The sequence below is a fragment of the Mobula birostris genome, chromosome 1, assembly GCF_030028105.1.
Source record: "Mobula birostris isolate sMobBir1 chromosome 1, sMobBir1.hap1, whole genome shotgun sequence".
Lineage (NCBI taxonomy): Eukaryota > Metazoa > Chordata > Chondrichthyes > Myliobatiformes > Myliobatidae > Mobula > Mobula birostris.
Window position 1 is genome coordinate 32,748,248 of NC_092370.1, and position 24,586 is coordinate 32,772,833.

General features: G+C 39.2%; 1 protein-coding gene across 9 annotated transcripts in view; it reads left to right on the top strand.

The window, feature by feature from the left end:
* Window positions 1-24,586, top strand: part of stau2 (staufen double-stranded RNA binding protein 2) — a 364,656-nt gene that overhangs the window by 26,926 nt on the left and 313,144 nt on the right. For 8 of the 9 annotated variants that reach the window (XM_072253656.1, XM_072253677.1, XM_072253693.1 and 5 more), the window contains exons 2-3: window positions 7,062-7,272; window positions 23,612-23,742. In XM_072253656.1, coding sequence (XP_072109757.1) covers window positions 7,071-7,272; window positions 23,612-23,742 — 333 coding nt within the window. In that variant the 5' untranslated portion in view covers window positions 7,062-7,070. The remainder of the gene's footprint in view (window positions 1-7,061; window positions 7,273-23,611; window positions 23,743-24,586) is intronic. The other variant, XM_072253712.1, reaches the window with a different exon arrangement.

The following is a 24,586-nucleotide window of genomic DNA, read 5'->3' on the forward strand; positions in this document are numbered from 1 at the left end:
AGGTCTATCCACAGATTCTTAATGATGTTTAGGTCAGGGGACTGTGAGGGCCATGACAAAACCTCTTGAGGTAGTCCATTGTGGATTTTGAGGTGTGTTTAGGATCATTATCGTGTTGTAGAAGCCATCCTCTTTTCATCTTCAGCTTTTTTACGGACGGTGTGATGTTTGCTTCCAGAATTTGCTGGTATTTAATTGAATTCATTCTTCCCTCTACCGGTGAAATGTTCCCTGTGCCACTGGCTACAACACAAGCCCAAAGCATGATCGAGCCACCCCCGTGATTAACAGTTGGAGAGGTGTTCTTTTCATGAAATTCTACACCCTTTTTTCTCCAAACATACCTTTGCTCATTGCGGCCAAAATGTTCTATCTTAACTTCATCAGTCCACAGGACTTGTTTCCAAAATGCATCAGGCTTGTTTAGATGTTCCTTTGCAAACTTCTGACGCAGAATTTTGTGGCGAGGATGCAGGAAAGGTTTTCTTCTGACGACTCTTCCATGAAGGTCATATTTGTGGAGGTGTCGCTGCACAGTATAACAGTGCACCACCACTCCAGAGTCTGCTAAATCTTCCTGAAGGTCTTTTGCAGTCAAACGGGGGTTTTGATTTGCCTTTTTAGCAATCCTACGAGCAGTTCTCTCGGAAAGTTTTCTTGATCTTCCAGATCTCAACTTGACCTCCACCGTTCCTGTTGGCTGTCATTTCTTAATTACGTTACGAACTGAGGAAACGGCTACATGAAAATACTTTTCTATTCACAGTAATAGAAATTTTGACCGGGGTGCCCAAACTTTTGCATACCACTGTATGTCATGTTTGTAATCTCTGCTGAGGCATAGGTTTTTAATGAGGTTACTTTTTCTTATTTTTTATCCACCTTCAGTTATACAGAGTTTCTATCGTTTGCCAACAAGCCTCTGAAATTATAGTCTTGAAGTTTTTTAGCTGGCACAAGATGTTATTGTTACTGGAATTATGGCATGTGCAAAATACGCTCGAATTATTGGACTAGAATTACTGCATGCTAATTTTTCACATCTGTTGCTGTTGTTCTCTAATTATGATGCAATATACAATTAAATATAGAACCACTAATGTAGAAAGATAAATGTTTTTGTTGGTCTTTACAGGTAAATATTTGAAATTCATGGTGGCGTGTGATAAGAACATGAGAGATGGGTGAAAGAGTTGGCCAGTCAGCCTCTTACCCTGCTCCACCATTCAAAGTAATGACTGATCTACCTAGGTCTTGTCTTGTCACTGCTAGCTCCCTATGATAAAGTTTAAGGGAATGGGGGATTCTCAGATCCCTGTAAACAATGAATTCAGTACTGACTATGTCTGTGACTGCAGTGTGTTTGAATAATATCTCACAGCTGCCGCCTTTGGAGCACGATGATTAAAGTTCGCCCAGATCCACATTTATATCTCTGGGCTTTTCACACCTTTTGATTTTGACAAAAAGCAGTACCTGATGGAAGTTAGACAGAACATTCCTTTCTTAATTAAAGCACAAATTTGACGGATGTTCTTACCTTTGTAATTAAGTTGTGGCTCCAGCAAACCAGCTAGGACATTCCTTCTTTATTTAAGGTGGCTGGAGTGTCTGACAAATTGACTGTACTTTTGTATCAATAGTCCATTGACTTGACCGGAATAGTGATCAAACTGATTGTTCTCTGTATCAATAATCCTTTGACTTAACCGGAATGGATATCAAACTGATTGTTCTTTTGTATTGGTGGCCTTATAACTTCTGACAATTCTGACATTGGGCAGTGAACTTGTAGAACCGCCGGGGAGATGAGAAAGGGTCTCTCCCTGATGTCGGGTCCAAGTTTGCTCGCCGGCTGAGCTCGAAGAAATAACTGGGTGGAAAGATAAGTAACGATCTGTTTGTGCTGTCGTTATTTGATCCAGCAAAGTTACGTTTACACCTAGAGCCTCCAGTTCTTTGATTGTTCAAAAATGTGTCTATTTCTTCTTTTTAAATAGACCCAATAGTCGAGACTTTGTAGAGAATTCCAGAGTTTAATTTGCTCTGTGAGAAGAAATTCTTATTTGTCTGGATTTTAAATGGCCACCCCTAATTTTGTAAGCTTGTCTCCTTGTTCAAGATTGGCATATTATTGTCACATGTATCACAGTACAGTGGAAAAACTTTGTTTTGCACGCCATCTATACACATCATTTCATCATATCGACACAAGGAGAAAGCAATAACTGATCGCTGAATATCCCTTTGTGGTTGCAGAGAATGCAGTGCAGGCAGACAAATGTAAGACCATGACAAGGTAGATTGTGAGGTCAAAAGTCCTTATTATAATAAGATAGAAGCTGTCCTTGACCCTGGTGGTATGTGCTTTCATGCTGTTCGATCTTCTGCCTCTCTTTTACTGTGGTCCCTAAGAATTTTCTGTGCTTGGATTTGTTGCTGTGTGGCTAAGCACAGCTCCAACACCATAGACAAGTTTGCCAATGACACCACTGTTGTGGGCCATATCAAAGATGGTGATAAACAGGGTACAGCAGGGAGATTGAAAATTTGGCTGAGTGGTGTCATAATAATAACCTCTTACTCAATGTCAGCAAGACCAAGGAACTGATGGTAGATTTCAGGAGAGGCAACCAGAGGTCAATGAGGCAGTCCTCATCGGAGGATCAGAGGTAGAAAGGGTAAGCAACTTTAAATTTTGGGGGCGGGGGGGTCACTATCTCAGAGGACCTGTCCTGGACACATCATATAAATGTAATTCAAAGAAAGCATGATGGCCCCTCTACTTCCTCAGGGGTCTGCGGCGATTCGACATGTCATCAAAAACCTTGGCAAACTTCTATAGATGTGTGGTGGAGAGTGTGCTGACTGGCTGCATTACGGCCTGGTATGGGAACACCAATACTGTTAAATGGAAAATCCTACAAAAAGTAGTGGATCCAGCCCAGTTTATAAGGCATCTGTTAGTCTTGTGAGACCATGGATCTACGCCTCGAAAGTCTTCACTCTCCAGGGTGCAGGCCTGGGCAAGGTTGTGTGGAAGACCAGCAGTTGCCCATGCTGCAAGTCTCCCCTCTCCACGACACCAATGTTGTCCAAGGGAAGGGCATTAGGACCCATACAGCTTGGCACCAGTGTTGTCATAGGGCAATGTGTGATTAAGTGCCTTGCTCAAGGACACAACACGTTGCCCTGGCTGGGGCTGGAACTCACGACCTTCACGTTGCTAGTCCAATGCCTTAACCACTTGGCCACGTGCCCAGTATGTCACAGGTAAAACCCTCCCAACCATGAAACTTTGCCATAGAAAAGCAGGATCAATCATCAAAGATCCTCACCACCCAGGCTGTGCTCTTTTTTCACTGCTACCATCAGGTAGAAGGAACAAGTGCCTCAGGACTCATACCACCAGGTTCAAGAACAGTTACTACCCCTTAACCAAAGGCAATAACTACACTCATTCTATTTCTGGTGTTACCACAGCTGTTTTTCTCACTTTAAGGACTCTTTATCTTGTTAATTCATGCTCATTATTTATTGCTATTTATTTGTGTTTGCATTTGTGCAGTCTGTTGTTCATTGTTCCTGTTCACAGTTACTGTTCTATAGATTAGCTAAGTATGCCTGCAAGAAAATGAATCTCAGGGTTGTATGTGGTGACGTGTATGTACCCTGATAATAAATTTTACTTTGAACTTTGATATCACCTTCCTTTTTCTCAATTTCAAAGAATACAGATATAATTTATTTAGTTACTCGTTATTGATATATTCCAAATAAGAAGAAATTTTTGAAGGGAAGAAGGTCACTACCGTGGCTGACAAGTGAAGTCAGGGCCAAAGTAAAAGCAAAAGAGAGGGCATGCAAGGTAGTCAGAGCTGGTGGGAAGATAGAAGATTGAGGAGTTTTTAAACTTCCAGAAGGGAACTAAGAAGGTCATTCAGAAGGAGAGGATGAATTATGAGAGGAAGCTGGTGACTAATCTCAAAGAAGATACGAAAAACTAAAAGAGAGTTGAGGGTAGATATAGGACCAATAGAAAATGACGCTGAAGATATTGTAATGAGAGATACAGAGATGGCAGAGGAACTGAATGCATATTTTGCATCAGTCTTCACCAATACCGTTAAATGGGAAATCCTACAAAAAGTAGTGGAAGACATCTGCAGTCTATTGGACATCCAAGAGTGTCGGAAATGAAGTTTGTGCAGTGAAAATTACGGCTGAGAAGGTGCTCAGGAAGCTTAATGGTTTGAGGGTGAATAAATATCCTGGACCTGATGGAATGCACCCTCTGGTTCTGAAGGAAGTAACTGGAGAGATTGCAGAAGCATGAACAATGATCTTTCAAGGATCGATAGATTCTGGCATTGTACTGGATGACTGGAAAATTGCAAATGTTACTCCGCTATTTAAGAAGAGTGGGAGCAGCAGAAAGGAAACTATAGACCTGTTAGCCTGACATCAGTGGTTGGGAAGTTGTTGGAATCAATTGTTAGGGATGAGATTACAGAGTACCTGGTGGCACATAACAAGATAGGCCAAAGCCAGCATGGTTTCCTGAAAGGAAAATCCTGCCTGACAAACCTACTGCAATTCTTTGAGGAAATTACAAGCAGAGTTGACAAAGGAGATGCAGTAGACGTGGTGTACTTGGATTTTCAGAAGGCCTTGACAAGGTGCCACACATGAGGCTACTTGGCAAGATAAGAGCCCATGGAATTACAGGGAAGTTACTAGTGTGGGTGGAGTATTGGCTGATCGGCAGTAAACAGAGAGTGGGAATAAAGGGATCCTATTCTGGCTGGCTGCCAGTTACCAGTGGAGTTCCATAGGGACCACTGCTTTTTACAATGTATCTCAATTATTTGGATTACGGTAGTAATGGATTTCTGGCTAAATTTGCTGATGATACAAAGATAGGTGGAGGAGCAGGTAGTGTTGAGGAAACAAAGAGCCTGCAGGAAGACTTAGCTAGTTGAGGGGAATGGGCAAAGAAGTGGCAAATGAAATACGATGTTGGAAAGTGTATTGTCATACACTTTGGTGGAAGAAATAAATGGATAGTCTGTTATTTAGATGGCAAATTAAAAATGCAGAGATGCAAAGGGACTTGGGAGTCCTTGTGCAAGATACCCTAAAGGTTAAACTCCAGGTTGAGTCGGTTGTGAAGAAGACAAATGCAATATTGACATTCATTTCTAGAGGTATAGAATATAAGAGCAGGGATGTGATGTTGAGGCTGTATAAGGCTCTCGTGAGACCACACTTGGGAGTATTGTGTGCAGTTTTGGGCTCCTTATTTTAAAAAGGATATACTGACATTGGAGAGGGTTCAGAGAAGATTCACGAGAATGATTCTTAGAATGTAAGGGTTACCGTATGAGGAACATCTGACAGCTCTTGGGCTGTATTCCTTGGAGTTCAGAAGAATGAGGGGGGATCTCATAGAAACATTCTGAATGTTAGAAGGCCTGAACAGATTAGATATGGCAAAGTTATTTCCCATGGTAGGAGATTCTAGGACAAGAGGGCATGACTTCAGGATTGATGGACATCCTTTTAAAACTGAGATGCAGAAAAATTACTTTAGTCAGAGAGTGGTAAATCTGTGGAATTTGTTGCCACGAGTGGCTGTGGAGGCCAAGTCATTGGGTGTATTTAAGGCAGGGTAGATAGATTCTTGATTAGCCAGGGCATCAAAGGGCATGGGGAGAAGGCAGGGGTGTGGGATGACTGGAAGAATTGGATCAGCCCATGATTGAATGGCGGAGCAGACTTGATGGGCCGAATGGCCCACTTCTGCTCCTATATCTTATGGTCTTATTGGACCATATTCACATCCCAGTAACTAAATGTCAGGACTGGTTTTAGTCTCAAAGAGTTCTTATTTGTTTAGGAATCATAAAAAGTCAAAACCAGCTTCTGAGATATCTTTGGATATGAAGAAGTTGTTTGAAGCTTCTGTTTACTTTCAATGCCTTAATCTGAGGGGCAGTCAGTTGCATGTTTTGAATTGTAGCTGTTTGAATTTTGTGCTCAAATTTGAAGCTAGCAGGATGCAACTTTTTATTTATTTATTAAAATAATAAGTGGAAGATCATGATCCGTTTTTAATTATAAACATGGATTTACACCCAGACAGGATGCTTATTGTACTTCATTTAGATGGGTGTGCTCAATACTGTAAGGACTGATAATTGCTTACTGGGAACAATACAATGTACTATACATATTTCTGAATGAGGAATTGGAAGCAAAATCAGGGATGAATTGAAATACTGAAAAAATGTTTTTTGAAACAGCTGAACTGAACGTAGTAGTTGCTTTCTCTGACAAGTGACCAAAACATTTATATGATGGTTAATAATTTGTGTGTGGTTCCTATTAAAGTTGATTTTTGAATGCAGCACAGAAATCCTCAAGTTATATAGCATTACACAATGATGAAAATGATTTGCAACTTTATTTATTAACATGCATCTTAAGGCCGGCCTTACTACTGAAATGCAACAACTTTTAAAGAAATACAGGGTTGATGTAGTGGCCTATGTTCCATCTCACTTTATCTGGATACATTTGCTGAGGTTTTCTCCTCTATCATCTTTGCAAACTTTTTGTTATAGAAGTGCCTTCCATTACTTTTGATTCTTATTTTTGACTCTTCAATATCTTTGTAGTTCATTCAACTCATTTCATTTGAAAATTTTGAAAGTACTTGCGTCAACATTTTAGGGAAAACCTGTTATTTATGATTCACATAAAAATCAGGTCAAGCATGATTTGTTGCTGTGATCCCAACACAAAACTTGCATTTTTTTTTGTCATGTAAGGAGTTATTGGAATCAGTAGTTCTCTTCATGCTCTGGATCCTGGGTATATATTAGTTATATATGTGAATATGTAAGATATGGGGGCCATAATTTACTGCAAATTATTTCCATTTTAATATCATTCTGCTTTGTATATACCTTCCTGCCTGCTGTGGATAATTAAAATTCATTTTTATTCTTTTTACCATCTTGTAACCTTTTTGGCTCATGAACATTTATTTCTTTCAGTGATAGAGAATGGCGCAAGTTAAAGTTCAGACTGCAGTAAACCTATCCGGATCTACGTTAGGTGTCACAATGCAATCACCATCTGTGGCTAGTTCTGTTCCTTTGGTGCTGCAGTCTTCTGTGAATGGGTCAGTCCCAGCCTCGACTTCCAGCTGTGTCAGTCCTGCAGCTGGTCTTGTGGATTCTACTGCTTCTATTAATAACTCACCAGGTGAGAATTTTTTTGTATTAAATCTACAAGCTCTTTTGAATTTGGAGTTTGTGAAGCTTTCAACTGGCCACTTGATACAAAATGATCAGTGAAAGCAATGAAATGCAGTTTACTTTGAAAAATGATGCTGCAATTACTTTGACAAGTGAATTAAGGAAATTGCATTAGTTTGCATATTATCCAAGATTTAGCAGATCGAATTTGGGTATCAAAGTTCAGCCAGCCCCAAAATATTTTAATGTGTATAAGGTAATCTGCATCTAAAATAAGTTATGAAATAACTTTCAATTAGTCTTAGCATAATTTTAATTTTGCAGCTTAGTGTCATAGTGTATTTATTACCAATGTTCGAGAGACCTGTAGTGGCCTCCAAGTCATGTTAGATGCACGATTCCGTGGGACATACTAGCCTTGTTAAGTACCAAGGCATTAACTTTGCACTTGTTAAATCAGTCTGTTGTTTTCAAGGGCATTCTATTGCCATATAGTCTCAGTGTTCATATCATAAGATTTTGTTTGTTCTGTTCACAAATTATAAGCTCCCTTATAAGTATATTCAGTAGCAAAGACGTGGGCAAAGGAATTACAACGGGAAATAGAAAATGCATGCCAAAAGAGCAATGTCATGGGAAATTTCAAAATGCAGGTAAATTAGAAAAATCAGGATGGTGCTGGATCCCAAGAGGATGAATTTGAAGAATGCTTACAAGGTGGCTTTTTAGAGCAGCTCATGGTTGAGCCCACTAGGGGATCAGATGTGCTGGATTGGATGTTGTGCAATAATTAGTGATCATAATATGGTAGAATTTGCCCTGCAATTTGAGAGGGTAAAGCTAAAGTCAGATATGGCAATATTACAGTGGAATAAAGGGAATTACAGGGGTATATGAGAGGAGCAGGCTAATGTTGATTGGAAGGGGACACTAGCAGGGCTAATAGAGCAACAATGGCTGGAGTTTCTGGGAGCAATTCGGAAGAAGTATTCTAAAGGCAGGATGATGCAACTGTGGCTGACAAGGGAAGTCAAAGCCCACATGAAAGCCAAAGAGGGGGCATATAATGGAACACAGATTAGTGGGAAATTAGGGGATTTGGAAGCTTTTTAAACAAAAAACAAGAAATGGCAACTAAAAAAGTTATAGAGGGAAAAGATGGAATATGAATATGAAGATAAGCTAACCAACAATATTAGAGAGGATACCAAAAGTTTCTTCAGATGTATGAAGAATAAAAGGGAGGCGAGAGTAGATATCGGACCACTGGAAAACGATGCTGGAGAGGGAGTGATGGAGGACAAAGAAATGGCGGAAGAACTGAATAAGTATTTTGCATCAGTCTTCACTGTAGAAGACACTAGCAGTATGCTGGAACTTTGAGAGTGTCGGGGCAGGAATCAGTGAAGTTGCCATTACTAGGGAGAAGGTGCTTGGGAAAACTGAAAGGTCTGAAGGTAGATAAATCTCCTAGGCCAGGTGGTCTATACCTCAGGGTTCCGAAGGAGGTGGCTGAAGAGTATGAAGACATTAGTAATGATCCTTCAAGAATCAATAGATTCTGGCATGCTTCTGGAGGATTGGAAAATTGCAAATATCACTCCACTCAAGAAGGGAGAGAGGCAGAAGAAAGGAAGTTATAGGCTAGTTAGTCTGACCTCACTGGTTGGACTGATGTTGGAGTCAATTGTTGAGGATGTGGTTTTGGGGTACCTAGAAGCACTTAATTTTAAAAAAAAGGGCCATTGTCAGCATGGTCTCCTTAAGGGAAAATCTTGCTGGACAAATCTGTTGGAATTCTTTGAAGAAATACAAAGCAGGATAGACGAAGGAGAGTCAGTTGATGGTGTGTATTTGGATTTTCAGAAGGCCTTCAACAAGGTGCCATACATGAGGCTGCTTAATAAGTTAAGACCCCATGGGATTACAGAAACGATACTAACATGGATAGAACATTGGCTGATTGGCAGGAGGCAAAGAGTCAGAGGGTTAACATATGAGGAACATTTGACTGCTCTTGGAGTTTAGAAGAATGAGGAGGGGACCTCCTGGAAACGTTTGGAATGTTGAAAGGCATGGACAGAGTGGATGTGGCAAAGTTGTTTCCCATGATGGGGGAGTCTAGTACGAGAGGGCATGACTTAAGGATTGAAGGGCGCCCATTCAGAACAGAGGTGCGAAGAAATTTTTTTAGCCAGAGGGTGGTGAATCTGTGGAATTCGTTGCCACGGGCGGCAGTGGAGGTCAAGTCATTGGGTGTTTTTAAGGCAGAGATTGATAGGTATCTGAGTAGCCAGGGCATCAGAGGTTATGGTGAGAAAGTGGGGGAGTGGGACTAAATGGGAGAATAGATTAGCTCATGATAAAATGGTGGAGCAGACTGATGAGCTGAATGGCCAACTTCTGCTCCTTTGTCTTGTAGTCTAAAAGGAGCCTTTTTCTTGTTGGCTGCCGGTGACTGGTGGTGTTCCACAGGGATCTGTGTTGGGGCTGCTTCTTTTTATATGTTAGTGATTTGGATGATGGGAATTGATGGCCTTGTGGCCCAGTTTGTGGACAATATGAAGATAGGTGGAGGAGCATATAGTGTTGAGGAAGCAGAGAGGCTGTAGAAGGACTTGGATTTGGAGAATGGGCAAAGAAGTGGCAGATGGAATAGAGTTTAGGAAGAGGTTGGTCATGCACTTTGGTAGAAAAAATGAAAGAGTTGACTATTTTCTAAATGGAGAGAAAATACAAAAAAAACTGAGGTGCAAAAGGATATGGGAGTCCTTGTGTAGGATTCCCTAAAGGTTAATTTGCAGGTTGAGTTGGTGGTGAGAAAGACAAAGGCAATGAAGTCCTCTTGAAATGAATGCTTAGAATATAGAAAGCCAGGATATAATGCTGAGACTTTACAAGGCACTGGTGAGGCCATACTTGGAGTATTGTGAGTAGCTTTGGGCCCCTTATCTAAGGAAGACATTGGAGAGGGTTCAAAGGAAGTTCATGAAAATGATTCTGTGACTGAAAGGCTTATCATATGAGTGTTTGATGCACTCACTAGAATTCAGAGGAAAGATGGGCGATCTCATTGAAACTGTGCAGAAGGACTTGGGAGTGCTTTTGCATGAATCACAAAAGGTTGATTTGCAGGTGCAGCAGGCTGTCAAGAAAGCAAATGGAATGTTGGCCTTCATTGCTAGAGAGATTGAATTTAAGAGCAGGGAGCAAGGCTGCAACTGTACAGGGTACTGGTGAGGCTGCACCTGGAGTACTGTGTGCAGATCTGGTCTCCTTACTTTAGGAAGGATATACTGGCAGAGGAGGTTCACCAGGTTGATTCCAGAGATGAGGGAGTTGGACTATGAGGAGAGATTGAACTGCTTGGGACTGTACTCGCTGGAATTCAGAAGAATGAGATGAGATCTTATAGAAATATATAAAATTGTGAAAGGGATAGATAAGATAGAGGCAGGAAAGTTGTTTCCACTGGTAGGTGAGACTAGAACTAAGGGACATAGCCTCAAGCTTCGTGGGAATAGATTTAGGACAGAGATGAAGAGAAACTGCTTTTCCCAGAGAGGGCGAATCTGTGGAATTCTCTGCCTTATGAAGCAGTGGAGGCTGCCTCAGTAAATATATTTAAGACAAGGTTGGATAGATTTTTGACTAGTAGGGGAATTGAGGTTTATGGGGAAAAGACAGGTAGGTGGGATGAGTCTATGGCCAGATCAACCGTGATGTTATTGAATGGCAGAGCAGGTTCAATGGGCTAGGTGGCCTACTCGTGCTCCTATTTCTTATGTCGTGGGGGAGTACAGGACACAGCCTCGGAATAGAAGGATGTCCAATTAGAATAGAGATGAGGAATTTCTTTAGCAGAGAGTGGAGAATCTGTGGATTTCTGTGGAGGCCAAGTCATTAGGTATATTTGAAAGATTGAAAGATATTTGAAAATGGTTCAGGAGAATTAATATCAGTGTATATTAGCGTAGCTCCAAGGAAACTAGAAAAGCAAGCAATTGTCAGAAATCTCTTGTATACACTATTTGTTGATGATGAAAGATCTGTTGTATATGTGAAATTAGTTTTCTGATTGTTTAACAGGCAATTGAGTTTTTCCCCAGAGTATTTGAAAATGTGTATTTTATACCTTGCCTGTTCAGAATAGACTCGGATTAAAGATTCCTTGATTTTTGTTTTCTGTTTGTTTTTAATGAAGGAGGAATCAATGTTCCCTCTAACTTATTTTTTTACAGCTGCATTGCTCTGAGCAGGAAATTTTTACATGGCCAGAAAACTGTGCAGCACTTTAAATGTTTTCTTTGTAATATACATATTATGAATATTTAGAATGAAAATTAAAAATCACATACTTTGAAATACAGTACAACAAAGAAAATCTTTCACGTTTCATGAATTTTTTATAGCTGCGTAAAAATTCTGGCTGTGTGACAACAAAGGCTGTGGGTGCAGGAGCATTTCAGTTACTGTGCAGCTTAGAGGGAACAGTGGCAGGAATGGACTTAGTTCAGTGCCTGATCTAACTGGTCTTCATAACCAGTGGTGTTGACAAATGACCAAACCTTGTTTTTAATTTGCACTCTTCTCCAGAAGCTAGCAACTTCCGTTTGTAATGCAAAGAGGGAGTTTGAGTAATTATTTTTTAAAAAGCTTATATTAATGAATAAAACCCACAAAAATGCGAACCATTAGAATTGCCTTGTTTCTTAATGAGTGCAGGACAATATGTAACTATTAATTTTTTTTTAAACTATCGTTATGGTACCACAGTATTTCAAAGTGCTTGTAAAGCATTATTGATCATAAAATTTAGTATACAGCTTTATGTGATATGATAGAAAATCACCAAGGGCTTTACTAAGTAGGTTGTGAAGCCAACATCTTTTGGATTTCTCTTTCCAGTGTATTGATTTCTCAATGGCAACAGACCTGCCAAGGATTTAAAAAAAAAATTTCCTCATGAATATGAGCTGCCAGTCATGCTCTTCCCCTTTTGGCTTTGAGAATGTGGTGAGCTATTCTTGTGAATCTTTGTGGTCAAATGGTTTTGGTGTTCCATGAGCTTGACTCTCTCCATTTGGGTTCTGTGGAGACTGCTTCTGGAGTATTGTGTACTGGTCTTCCTTCCCTGCCTCAGGAACTGTGACTGGCATGGCAGCGTCCCAGGCCCATACTTTTCTTGTCCATCTTAGGTGGTGGAGATCTTGGGTTAATAGATAGTGTTACATGCTCAAGGAGATCTGTTTTTCTTTGTGAGAATGATGTAATGGTCTTTTGGAGGTCACCTGATGTGATTTTCCCGCTGATGTGCGGTCACATGATGACATGTGCCCCATGACTATATAAGGGTCTACCCAGGTGATGCAGTAGGTTTTTGAGTTTGTAGATTTCCAGGTAGAATGTGTTGTGCCTCCATTTCTGTTGCGTGTTTGTTTTTGTGATGCAGTTTCATTTTTAAAACGGAAGGTGCGTTCTCTTAGAAGATATTGTATTATTGGACTGGGAATTTGTGGCTGGAAGTGCCAATTTACTCAATTCCGACAGTTTTGAAGGGAGAGTGAAGAATTCATCGAAGTGAAGGATCGAGAGAAGTTGGCATCGTTTGGCAGTTTAATAAAGAATCGACCTTATTGAATCTTCGTTGGAGAGAACCTGCATCGAGATAACTCTTGTAAAAGGGCAATGAGTTCATGCAAAAAGGTGCTCTCTATAAAAGGAATTTAAGGTCAGTCGATTTAAACTGTTTAATTTCGGCATCGGGAATCCTGTGGACAGAACCGGCAGTGAGGGTGCATCGGTGAAGAAATCCTTCTCCAGAGAAGTCTCTCCCAATTGAATGCGTAAAACTGTTGGACTTTCGAAGTTATCGCTTTAAGAACTATATCTGACTGTATCGCTTTAAGAACTGTTTCCGCATTTAACACTTTAAGAACCAGAGCTGAGTGGAGTTGAGGAACGGCTACGTACCTGATTAGCCTCCGGTTAAAGTTTTCCTTTGTTTTTTTTTTCCTTATTGTTTATACGTGTTTAATAAATGTTTGGTTGTTTTTATATAACCTGTCTCGATTAATATTCATTGTTGCTGGTTATGTAACATGATTTGTGGGGGCTTGTCCGGGATATGTTCTGATTTTGAGTTTAAGTGCTGGTAATTCCCATTTTGATTTGGTAAAAGGAAATACCGGATTTTTTTTTTTTTGGTTTGATTGGTGTGTGTGTTGTATTTGGCAACAATGGATATTGACGGGTTTTTGAAGACGCCTGACTCGGGAATTTTAGAGAATACGAGAAAACGTGGTATTGGAGATTGCTAAGAAGTTGGATATTAAAGGAATTACGAGAAATTCTACCAAGGCTTTCATACAAAGGAAAATTGCTGAACATTATATTAATTTGGAATATTTTGAGGAGGAGGTGTTAGAGAAGTTTCCAATGAGTAATCTGGAAATGCAGTTGCATCTTGAACAGTTAAAGTTTGAAAGATTTAAAGTGGAAATGAGAGAAAGAGAAGCTGAAAACCAGTGGAAATTTGAGCGAGAGATGGAGAAAATAAGGTCTGGGAATCAGTCTTCTGGTTCTATGAAACAATTTATTGCTAGTCGTGAGGTTGTTTTGGCTCCTCCATTTAATGAAGCTGATGTGGATGCATATTTCCAGCATTTCGAAACAGTTACTCTGAGTTTAAAGTGGCCGAAGGACCACTGGCCAGTGATGTAACAAAGTGTAATTAAAGGCAAGGCACAACAAGTTTATACAGATTTAAATCTTTAAATGCTGAGCAAGCACTGGATTATGATATTGTTAAAGAGGATATATTAAAGGCATACGAGATGGTTCCGGAAGCGTATAGAGAAAGATTTAGAAGTTTAAAGAAATTGGTGGAAAAAACTTATGTGGAATTTGCCTAGGAGAAATCTGTGTGTTTTGAGCGATGGGTTTCCTCTAAAAATGTGAATGGGGAGTATAATAAATTGAAAGAGCTGATTTTGCAGGAGGAATTTAAAGGAAGCATTCCTGTTGAAGTGAGAACATACTTAAATGAACGGGACACTGCTACATTGCAGGAGATTTCTAAATTGGCTGATAAGTATGTTTTAATTCACAAGAATAAATTTTCTCCAGGTAAAATTTTTAAAAGGAAAACTAACACAGAGAGTTAAGGTAAATCAGAAATTAAATCTGAAGTTAGTGAGAAAAGTAAGGATGAAGGGAGACATGTGAAGGAAAGACGTTTTGGTATTATTTGTAATTATTGTAAGAAACCTGGACATGTAGTGGCTAATTGCTTCAGATTGAAACGGAAAGAGAAAAAGGTGGCCCCAGATGCTTGTGTGCAGTATATTGGAAAACCTGTAAAGCTACAGGGTTTAGAAAATATTACTGAAGATGTGTCAGAGTCTGACTAAGTTAAGAAGGGATATGAGGCTTTTATAACAGAAGGATCTGTATCCTTGAAAGAAGGATCCAATGCAGTACTGATAAGGATACTTAGAGATACTGGAGCTTCACAATCACTAATATTAGATAGTGTGTTAAGGTTTAGTGATGAGTCTGACGTTGGTGAGGTAAATTATATAAGAGGAGTAGGGGGTGCCCTTATGCCAGTATATTTACATAGAGTAAATTTAAGGTCAGGATTAGTTACAGGGGTTGTTAAAGTAGGACTACAATCCAGTTTACCTGTGAATGATGTTTCTCTTTTGTTAGGGAATGATTTAGCAGGTGGACAAGTTTTTGCTGAAGTGCATTTGACAATAAATTCAAATTCTGAAGAACCACAGAGGGATTCTAACACAGATTCTTCCTGTGTTGTAACAAGAGCTATGGCTAAAAAGACTGATATAAATGATGTAGTTGTTACCCATGACAGTTCAAATCAAGATTCGAATTTTGAGGATGTATCAGAAACTTTCTTACCTAGCTTATTTGATCAGGATTTTGGTGGTAAGTCTGATCAGGAAGGTTTGTCTTTATCTCAGAAGGAGATGATAGCAGAGCAGGGTAGGGATCCTGAGATAGTTAAATTAAAAGAACAAGCTCTTCCAGATAGTGAAATTGAAAAAGTAACAGTTGGATATTATTTTGAAAAGGGGGTATTAATGAGAAAGTGGAGATCACCTACAATTCCTGCTAGTGAGGAATGGGAAGTTAACCATCAGGTTGTTGTTCCTAAAATTTACCGAAATGAGATTTTGACTATGGCTCATAGTGTTCCTTTGGGTGGTCATTTAGGGGTAAAGAAAACTATGAACAAAGTTTCTAAACATTTTTATTGGCCTAGTTTAAGACAAGATGTGGCGACATTTTGTAGAACGTGTCATACATGTCAAATTGTTGGTAAACCTGATCAGGTTACTCCAGTGGCTCCACTGCAACCAATTCCTGTATTTGGTGAGCCGTTCTCAAAAATCATTGTAGACTGTGTAGGTCCTCTGCCAAAAACTAAAACTGGACATCAATATTTATTAACTATTATGTGCACAGCGTCTAGGTTTCCAGAGGCAGTACCTCTTAGGAATATAACAGCTACAACTGTGACAAAAGCTCTTACAAAATTCTTCATTTATTTTGGGCTGCCTAAGGAAATACAATCAAATCAAGGAATTAACTTTATGTCTGAGTTGTTTCAGCAGATAGTTTATAAACTGGGAGCAAAGCAGATTATTTCCTCAGCCTATCATCCAGAATCACAAGGAGCCTTGGAGAGATTTGATTCTACACTAAAAACTTTGATTAGGACATATTGTGTAGAAAATGAAAAGGATTGGGATGAAGGTGTACATTTACTACTTTTTGCAGTAAGGGAGGCAGTACAGGAATCATTAGGTTTTAGTCCTTTTGAACTTGTGTTTGGACATAGAGTTCGAGGACCTTTGGCTTTGTTGAAGGAACAGTGGGTTAATAAAGAAGTACACACTAGTTTGTTAGATTATGTTTTGAAATTTAAAGAGAGATTGTACAAAGCTTGTAGTTTGGCCAAGGAAAATTTAAAGTTAGCTCAAGAGAAGATGAAGATGTGGTATGATAAGGAAGCCAGGATGAGGTCATTTAAGCCTGGAGATAAGGTGTTGGTTCTTTTCCCAGTGCAAACAAACCCATTACAAGCAAAATTCCATGGTCCTTATGAGATTAAATCTAAAGTAAATGAGGTGGATTATGTGGTTAAAAACCCCAGATAGGAGAAAGACAACACAGTTGTGTCATATAAATATGATAAAACCGTATTATGAGAGAGAAGTTGCCACTGTGACTGTTTAGGAAAAGGGTTAAGGAACAATAATTTAATAATCCAGTTTAATGTTACAGGAGTACAATATTTTGATCACTCATATCAAGGGTAAAGACAATGTGATTGCTAATTGTTTGTCTGGATGTTAAATGTACAATGAATTTTTTTTGGAGTGATATTATCATTTGTAACACTCCTACTGTACATTAGTTTGTAAAGGGCTGAAAGATAAGATTGTATATATTGTGTATTTTGTAAATTTTATACCTTTGTATTTTTTTTGTATAAATTGTTAAATTTTTGTTCAAGAGACCAAAAATTTTTGAAGGGAGGTGTTACATGCTGAAGGAGATTTTTTTTTTTGTGAGAATGATGTAATGGTCTTTTGGAGGTCACCTGATGTGATTTTCCCACTGATGTGTGGTCACATGATGACATGTGCCCCATGACTATATAAGGGTCGACCCAGGTGATGCAGTAGGTTTTTGAGTTTGTAGATTTCCAGGTAGAATGTGTTGTGCCTCCGTTTCTGTTGCTTGTTTGTTTTTGTGACGCAGTTTCATTTTTAAAACGGAAGGTGCGTTCTCTTACAAGATATTGTATTATTGAACTGGGAATTTGTGGCTGGAAGTGCCAATTTACTCAATTCCGACAGTTTTGAAGGGAGAGTGAAGAATTCATTGAAGTGAAGGATCGAGAGAAGTCAGCATCGTTTGGCAGTTTAATAAAGGATCAATCTTATTGAGTCTTCGTCGGAGAGAACCTGCATCAAGATAACTCTTGTAAAAGAGCAATGAGTTCATGCAAAATGGTGCTCTCTATAAAAGGAATTTAAGGTCAGTCGATTTAAACTGTTTAATTTCGGCATCGGGAATCCTGTGGACAGAACCGGCAGTAAAGGTGCGTCTGTGAAGAAATCCTTCTCCAGAGAAGTCTCTCCCAATTGAATGCGTAAAACTGTTGGACTTTCGAAGTTATCGCTTTAAGAACTATATCTGACTGTATCGCTTTAAGAACTGTTTCCGCATTTAACACTTTAAGAACCAGAGCTGAGTGGAGTTGAGGAACGGTTGCGTACCTATTTAACCTCTGGTTAAAGTTTTCCTTTGTTTTTTTTTTCCTTATTGTTTATATGTGTTTAATAAATGTTTGGTTGTTTTTATATAACCTGTCTCGATTAATATTCATTGTTGCCGGTTACGTAACAATAGCAAATGCAGAGATTTCTCATGCATTTCACTGGAGTATTGGGTACCAAATGTCAGAGGGAACTATGCTAGTGCAGAGCCACCTACTGGTATCATGAATGAAAGAAAAGTTGTATTTTGATGGTTTTAAAAAAAAGCTCCCATGTTTTATCTTGGAATTTTTAACAAAATGTATGAAATTTGGGGTAGGCCATTGACTTTTAGCACTTTAAACCAGAAAAAATTGACATTTTTGGACATTTATAGTTAGGTGATTATATATCTGATGTGTGATTTATTTACTTTTTCTAACATTTTGTGGGATTGGACTTTTAATGACCAAATTCTCAAGTAAGATGGAGGAGGTCATCCAGGTAAAGCTCTGTTTGAACCAAAGTTTATCAGAAGTATTCATAGAAGAATAAGTAACTTTAGAATTTTGTTTTCTTCAACTTGCTTGAGATTTAGTGTACCTTGACTTAGAGAAAGGGAATAAATGTGATGATATTGGTTTATTATTGTTAGATCTACTGACATCCAGTAAATACACTTATGTATGCACGTCATCCATACAGTTGATCTTGAAACACTACATAGTACAAAGGGAAAACAACAACAATGCAGAATATTCTGTCATGGTAACAGTGTACAGTGCAGGTAGACAGTGGAGTGCAGGAGACACAACAAGGTAGATTACAAAATCAAGCATTCATCTTTAAATGCAAAGGGTCCATTGAAGAGAACAAAAGGTTAGAAGCTGTCACTGAGCCGAGTGTTGCATGCTTTCAAGCTTTTGTATCTTCTGCCTGATGGAAGGGGGTGAAAAATCTTCAACGAGAGAGGGGACTTTTGTTTCATTTTTTTGCTGCCTCAGAAAAGCAGTCAACATAATCAGAGTCCATGGAGGGGAAGCTGGTTTTTGTGATGGACTGAGCTGTGTCCATAACTGCAGCTTCTTGTGGGCTTGAGCAGAGCTGTTGGCTTAGCAAGCTGTGTTGCATTTGGATAGGATGCTTTCTTTGGTACATCTATGAAAAAAATTGGTGAAGGGAAACCAGGAGATGCGGGATTTCCTTGGTAGAAACAGTGATGTGCTTTCATGGCCATGGCTTCTACATGATTGGACCAGGATAAGTTAGTGGTGTTTTTCTTTTTTTTTTTTTTAGGAACTGGCAGACCACAACCGTCTCTCTCTTAGCACTCTTGATGCATACAGGGGCATAAAAGGGAAACAATTTGAATGGAGAGTTTTCTGTTACTGTGAATAGTTAAGTGAGTAGAAGATGAACTGATCTCCAAAAGTCATAAAGTTAAAGATGAAACATTCTTTTCAACATTTTAAGCAAGATGAGTGTACTATTTTAGGGTGAAAAAAAGGAAAGGAGCACCATGCAAAAGTTTGGGCACCCCAAGAGATTTGAGCTCTCAGATAACTTTTACCAAGGTCTCAGACCTTAATTAGCTTGTTAGGGCTATGGCTTGTTCACAGTCATCGTTAGGAAAGGCCAGGTGACGTAAATTTCAAAGCTTTATGAATACCCTGACTCCTCGAACCTTGTCCCAACAATCAGCAGCCATGGGCTCCTCTAAGCAGCTGCCTAGCACTCTGAAAATTAAAATAAATGATGCCCACAAAGCAGGAGAAAGCTATAAGAAGATAGCAAAGCATTTTCCTCAGTTGATAATGTAATTAAGAAATGGCAGTTAACAGGAACGGTGGAGGTCAAGTTGCGGTCCGGAAGACCAAGAAAACTTTCTGAGAGAACTGCTCGTAGGATTGCTAGAAAGGCAAATCAAAACCCCTGTTTGACTGCAAAAGACCTTCAGGAAGATTTAGCAGATTCTGGAGTGGTGGTGAACTGTTCTACTGTGCAGAGACACCTGCACACGTATGACCTTCATGGGAGAGTCATCAGAAGAAAACCTTTCCTGTGTCCTCACCTCAAAACTCAGTGTCAGAAGTTTGCAAAGGAACATCTAAACAAGCCTGATGCATTTTGGAAACAAGTCCTGTTGGCTGATGAAGTTAAAATAGAACTTTTTGGCCGCAATGAGCAAAGGTATGTTTGGAGAAGAAGGGTGCAGAATTTCATGAAAAGAACACCTTAAGCACGGGGGTGGATCGATCATGCTTTGGGCTTGTGTTGCAGCCAGTGGCACAGGGAACATTTCACTGGTAGAGGGAAGAATGAATTCACTTAAATACCAGCAAATTCTGGAAGCAGACTTCACACTGTCTGTAAAAAAAAAAAAAAAAAAGCTGAGAATGAAAAGTGGATGGCTTCTACAACAGGATAATGTTCCTAAACACACCTCAAAATCCACAATGGACTACCTCAAGAGGCGCAAGCTAGGTTTTGCCATGGCCCTCACAGCCCCCTGACCTAAATATCATCGAAAATCTGTGGGTAGACCTCAAAAGAGCAGTGCATGCAAGACGGCCCAAGAATCTCATAGAACTACAAGCCTTTTGCAGGGAAGAATTGGTGAAAGTCCCCCATACAAGAATTGAAAGACTCTTACCTGGCTACAGAGTGCGTTTACAAGCAGCGATACCTGCCAAAGGGGATGTTACTAAGTACTGACCATGCAGGGTGCCCAAACTTTTGCCTCAGGCCCATTTCCTTTTTTGTTATTTTGAAACTGTAAAAGATGGAAATAAAAAAGTAACCTTAAGATATTAAAGAAATGTGTCATCTTTAACTTTGGCTTTTGGAAATCAGTTCATCTTTTACTTGCTTAGCTATTCACAGTAACAGAAATTTTGACCAGGAGTGCCCAAACTTTTGTACGAAAGTGAGGGCATCTTTCTCCATTTGAGAGGTATGAGAAGTGACTTCATTGAAAGTCACAAAATTTATCAGACTTGAGAGGATAAATCAGAATGAGGTTCATAATAACCATGTAAAATTTGTTTTGTGGCTCTAGCACAGTAGATGTACGTTATAAGTTACAAAAACAGTGCAAAAGGTGAATATGAGCTAGTGTTTTTGGACTACTCAGAGATTTGATGGCAGAGGTAAGAAGCTGTTCTTAAGTTATTGAATGTGGGTCTTCATAAAGTATCATTAATCAAAAATTTCGTACCTGTTTCCTGATGGTAGTAATGTGAAGAGGGCATGTTTCAAATGGTGAAGGTCTTTAATGATGGTTGCTGCCTTCTTAAGTTGCCTATTCAAGATGTCCTTGATGGTGGGGAGGTTAGTTCCCATGATGGAATTGGCTGAGTCATGTACGTGAGTCATTGTGACCATGATGCAGTGTTGATGTTCTTCCTGGTTGGAGTATCTCAAATCTGCGTTAAGATCTCAGAATTGGGACTTAGCCATTCAGGATCGAGTTAAGAAATTTCTTCATTCACTGGGTGGTGAATCTTTGGAATTCTTTTCTCGAGAGGATGTGGATGTTCAGTAGCAAAGTATATACAAGAGAAATCAACTCAGTTTTGGATATTTAAAGGCATCAAGGAAAATCCGATTAGTGAAAGAAAGTAGTATGAAGGCAAGAGATCAGTTGTCCTGAGTCAGAGTTGGCATGGGGATGCTAAAGAGTCTAGTTCTATTTCTTATATAGGATTGCGGAGAGCTGGCAATATCTTGATGAAGACCCATGACTATAATTACCTGCGAGCAATAAATATAGTATTACTCTAATATAGTGACCCAGGTAGATATCATTACAGGGACAGTGCACCATTTCATTATGCCTTTCTCATCTCACCTTTCATTGCTGAAATTGTAGAACATTATTAATATTCTTTGCTGTCAGAGGATTTTTATACAGTTCATGACTTGGCCAATACATGTTCAATGTGTACTTGACTAGTGACGAAAATAATGTAGTTTCTCACCAGCTTAATGAATTGAAGTGCCATGAAGTGCCAAGTGCATTTCGGCCTTGTTATAAAATGTTATAAGACTTCCAGAGATCATGAAGGTTGCTTGGTTGTTGGTGTAGTGTAGCTCTTCTGGGTGGTTTCGGCTTTGTTATAAAATGTTATAAGACTTCCAGAGATCATGAAGGTTGCCAAATAGTTATTTGTTGGTTCAGAGCACACAGAAAATGCTGGAGGAACTCAGTAGGTCATACACCTATGGAGCGGAATCAAAAATTGATGTTCTTTGGTAGAGGCATTGGTGTACTTTCTTGGCCATAGTAATTTGCCCAGAACAAGCTATTGATGATTTTCTTTTAGGAACTTGCAGCTCTCAACCTTTTCAATCTCAACACTCTTGATGCATACAGGGGCATTTGTATGATGAAAGGGAAACAATTTGGTTCAACAAGTTGAAGGTGGCGTATTTGTTAATTGCTGGCAGACTAAAAGGTGTTGATGTAAAGTGTGATCTGTGGGGCCTTGTACACTACACCGAGTTCACTGAACAATTGGGAAGGAAAATAGTGTATTGGCCTTTATTACACTAGAATTTGAGTACAGAATTGGAGTCCTGAAGTATGAGTAATATTCCTGAAAAAAAAATTCATCGTCTGTCCAAGTTGAAATTAAGTGCCACACAGCATAGAACAAAATGAAAGTGGCTATCGAGATGGTGGACCCATATGAAGTTTTTAAATACTCACTGATTTCTGGGAGTATACCAGTAGATTGATATAAAACAACAAATGTGATTCCCTTGTTTAAGGGAAAAAAGGCAAAATGCAGGAAGCAGAAAATGCAGGTCAGTTAGTTTAACAACCATCGCTGGCAAGATGCTTCAGCTGAAGAAGAAATAGCTAAACATTCAGGAAAACTTTATCTGATCAAACCAACGAAAGGCAAATCATGACTGATAACTCTGCTTCTGATTTTTGAGGATGCAAAAAGCAGAGTAGATAGTTGGGAGCCAGTAGATGTGGTGTATTGGGACTTCCAAAAAGCACTTGACAATGTGCCACCTAAGAGGTTGGTGCGCAAATTAGGAACTTATGGTATTGGAGGAATAGTGTTAGCATGGATTAGTAAGTGGTTGTCACATAGAAATAAATGAAACTAACACGGGTGTCACTTGGCAAATTGAGTTCAGGTGAGGAAATGTGAGGTGGAGTAATTTTGTTAGAAAGGAATCAACAGACAAGATTATTATTTAAAGGGAAAGAGGTGGCAGTGAGTAAAGTACACGCTTGCCCTTTAAGTAATAATCTAGGAAGTTATTTAATTAAATGATCTAGGGTCCAGGTGTTTCTGTATAAGAATCCAGGTATTTAAGAAGGTAAATGGCATGCTGTCCTTTATTGCAAAGGGGTGGAGTTTAGAAATGAGGAAGTTTTTGTTATAATCTGCATGTTTTGGGGACTTGATGAAATCCAAACACGTGGCAGAAGCCCACATGGTCACAAGACCAATGTGTGTAGGCGGCCCTGAAGCTCAGGATTGAACTTGGGTCTTCCGTGTTGCAAGGTAGCAGCTCTACCAGCTGCACCACTCTTGTCACCCAAAACTGCACATGGTCTTGGTTCTCTTATTTAAGAAATGGTATAGGAGCATTGGAGGCAGCTGAAAGTAGGTTCAAAGGATTGTCCTTTCAAGAGGCTAAGTATTCTTTGTAGATTCAGAAGAACGAGAGATGAACTTATGGAAACGTATTCCCTAAGGAGCCCTGACATGGTAGATGCTGATGTTTTCACTAGTGAGTCTTGGGCAAGGAGACCTAGTAACAGGGTAAGGGGTTAATTTTTTTAAACTCTAGCTGCATGAAAGTTTCTTCTCGACAGTGAGGTCTCTACCCCAGAGAGGTGTGGAGGCTATTTGAGTATTTGAATTTGAAGTAGATAAATTGTTGAATAAATGGAACAAAAATCAGAAGAATTTTTATATAGCAATGTTGAAGGAATATGAAATTCATCATTTTATTTTCATTAAAAATTAAGTTCTCCAAAGATGGAGATTATTACTTTAAAAATTTTCTAAAGTGTGTTGGTTGCAGTTTCTTTCCAGGATAACATGGCAAACCCCAAAGAGAAAACCCCAATGTGTCTGGTGAATGAGTTAGCCCGTTTCAACAGAATCCAACCCCAGTACAAACTTCTGAATGAAAGAGGACCAGCCCATGCCAAGGTAATAGTTTGGCAGCTTTTAAGAGTGTTTTAGATTCTTGAAGCATTTTTTCTCGTGCTAGTATAGAAAGCAATGTTCATTTAGATCCAGTGTGTTTCATTTTACAGGTCTATCGAAATCTTGGTGTAAGTACCTGGTAACTTTTTTGTGTGTAATAATTTTAACTACAGTGAGAACATACTTGGGGCCCAGAAAATGCAGTAGAAGCAAGTCCATCCATGATCCCAAGGAACTGCCACTGCAGCACGTGCAGTACTTGGGATATAGCCTGATGAGTGCTGAATGCAATTCCAGCATAATTTCTGTTCTCATTGTGTTTTGTCTTAATCACCTTGTTGACTTTTAAGAACCTATGAGCACACCAGAAGATCTTTCTCTCTCTGTTCAGATAAAGGATATTTGACCTTAAAGGTTCAATAGATGTTGCCTAACCTGCTGAGTGTATCCAGTGTTTCCTGTTTTTATTTTGCATCACAAGATCACTCAGTTTACCACTTTGGCTGTCTTCTGAAATGAACATTTTATCTGTGAGATCTGATGAGTGACAGATAATTGTCAATATATTTTTGACTTTTACCATTAGCTGGCTATATTTTAGTTAATTTCATAATCTTTAAGTATACTGTACATTAACTCACAGAAAATATAAAATTAATTTTCCCAACTTTCCTAAAAGATTAGTGGCAATGTGTCCACTTTTTGAGTAATTTTAAACTTTTAGCTTGCTGCTAGACCCAAGTTTTGGAGTTCCCTGCTGACCACTGTCATGAGAGAGCAACCAAGACTGTCGTAGTTCGAGGAGAATCCCAGCTAGCACCTTCCTGATGTAACTGGAGATGAATGT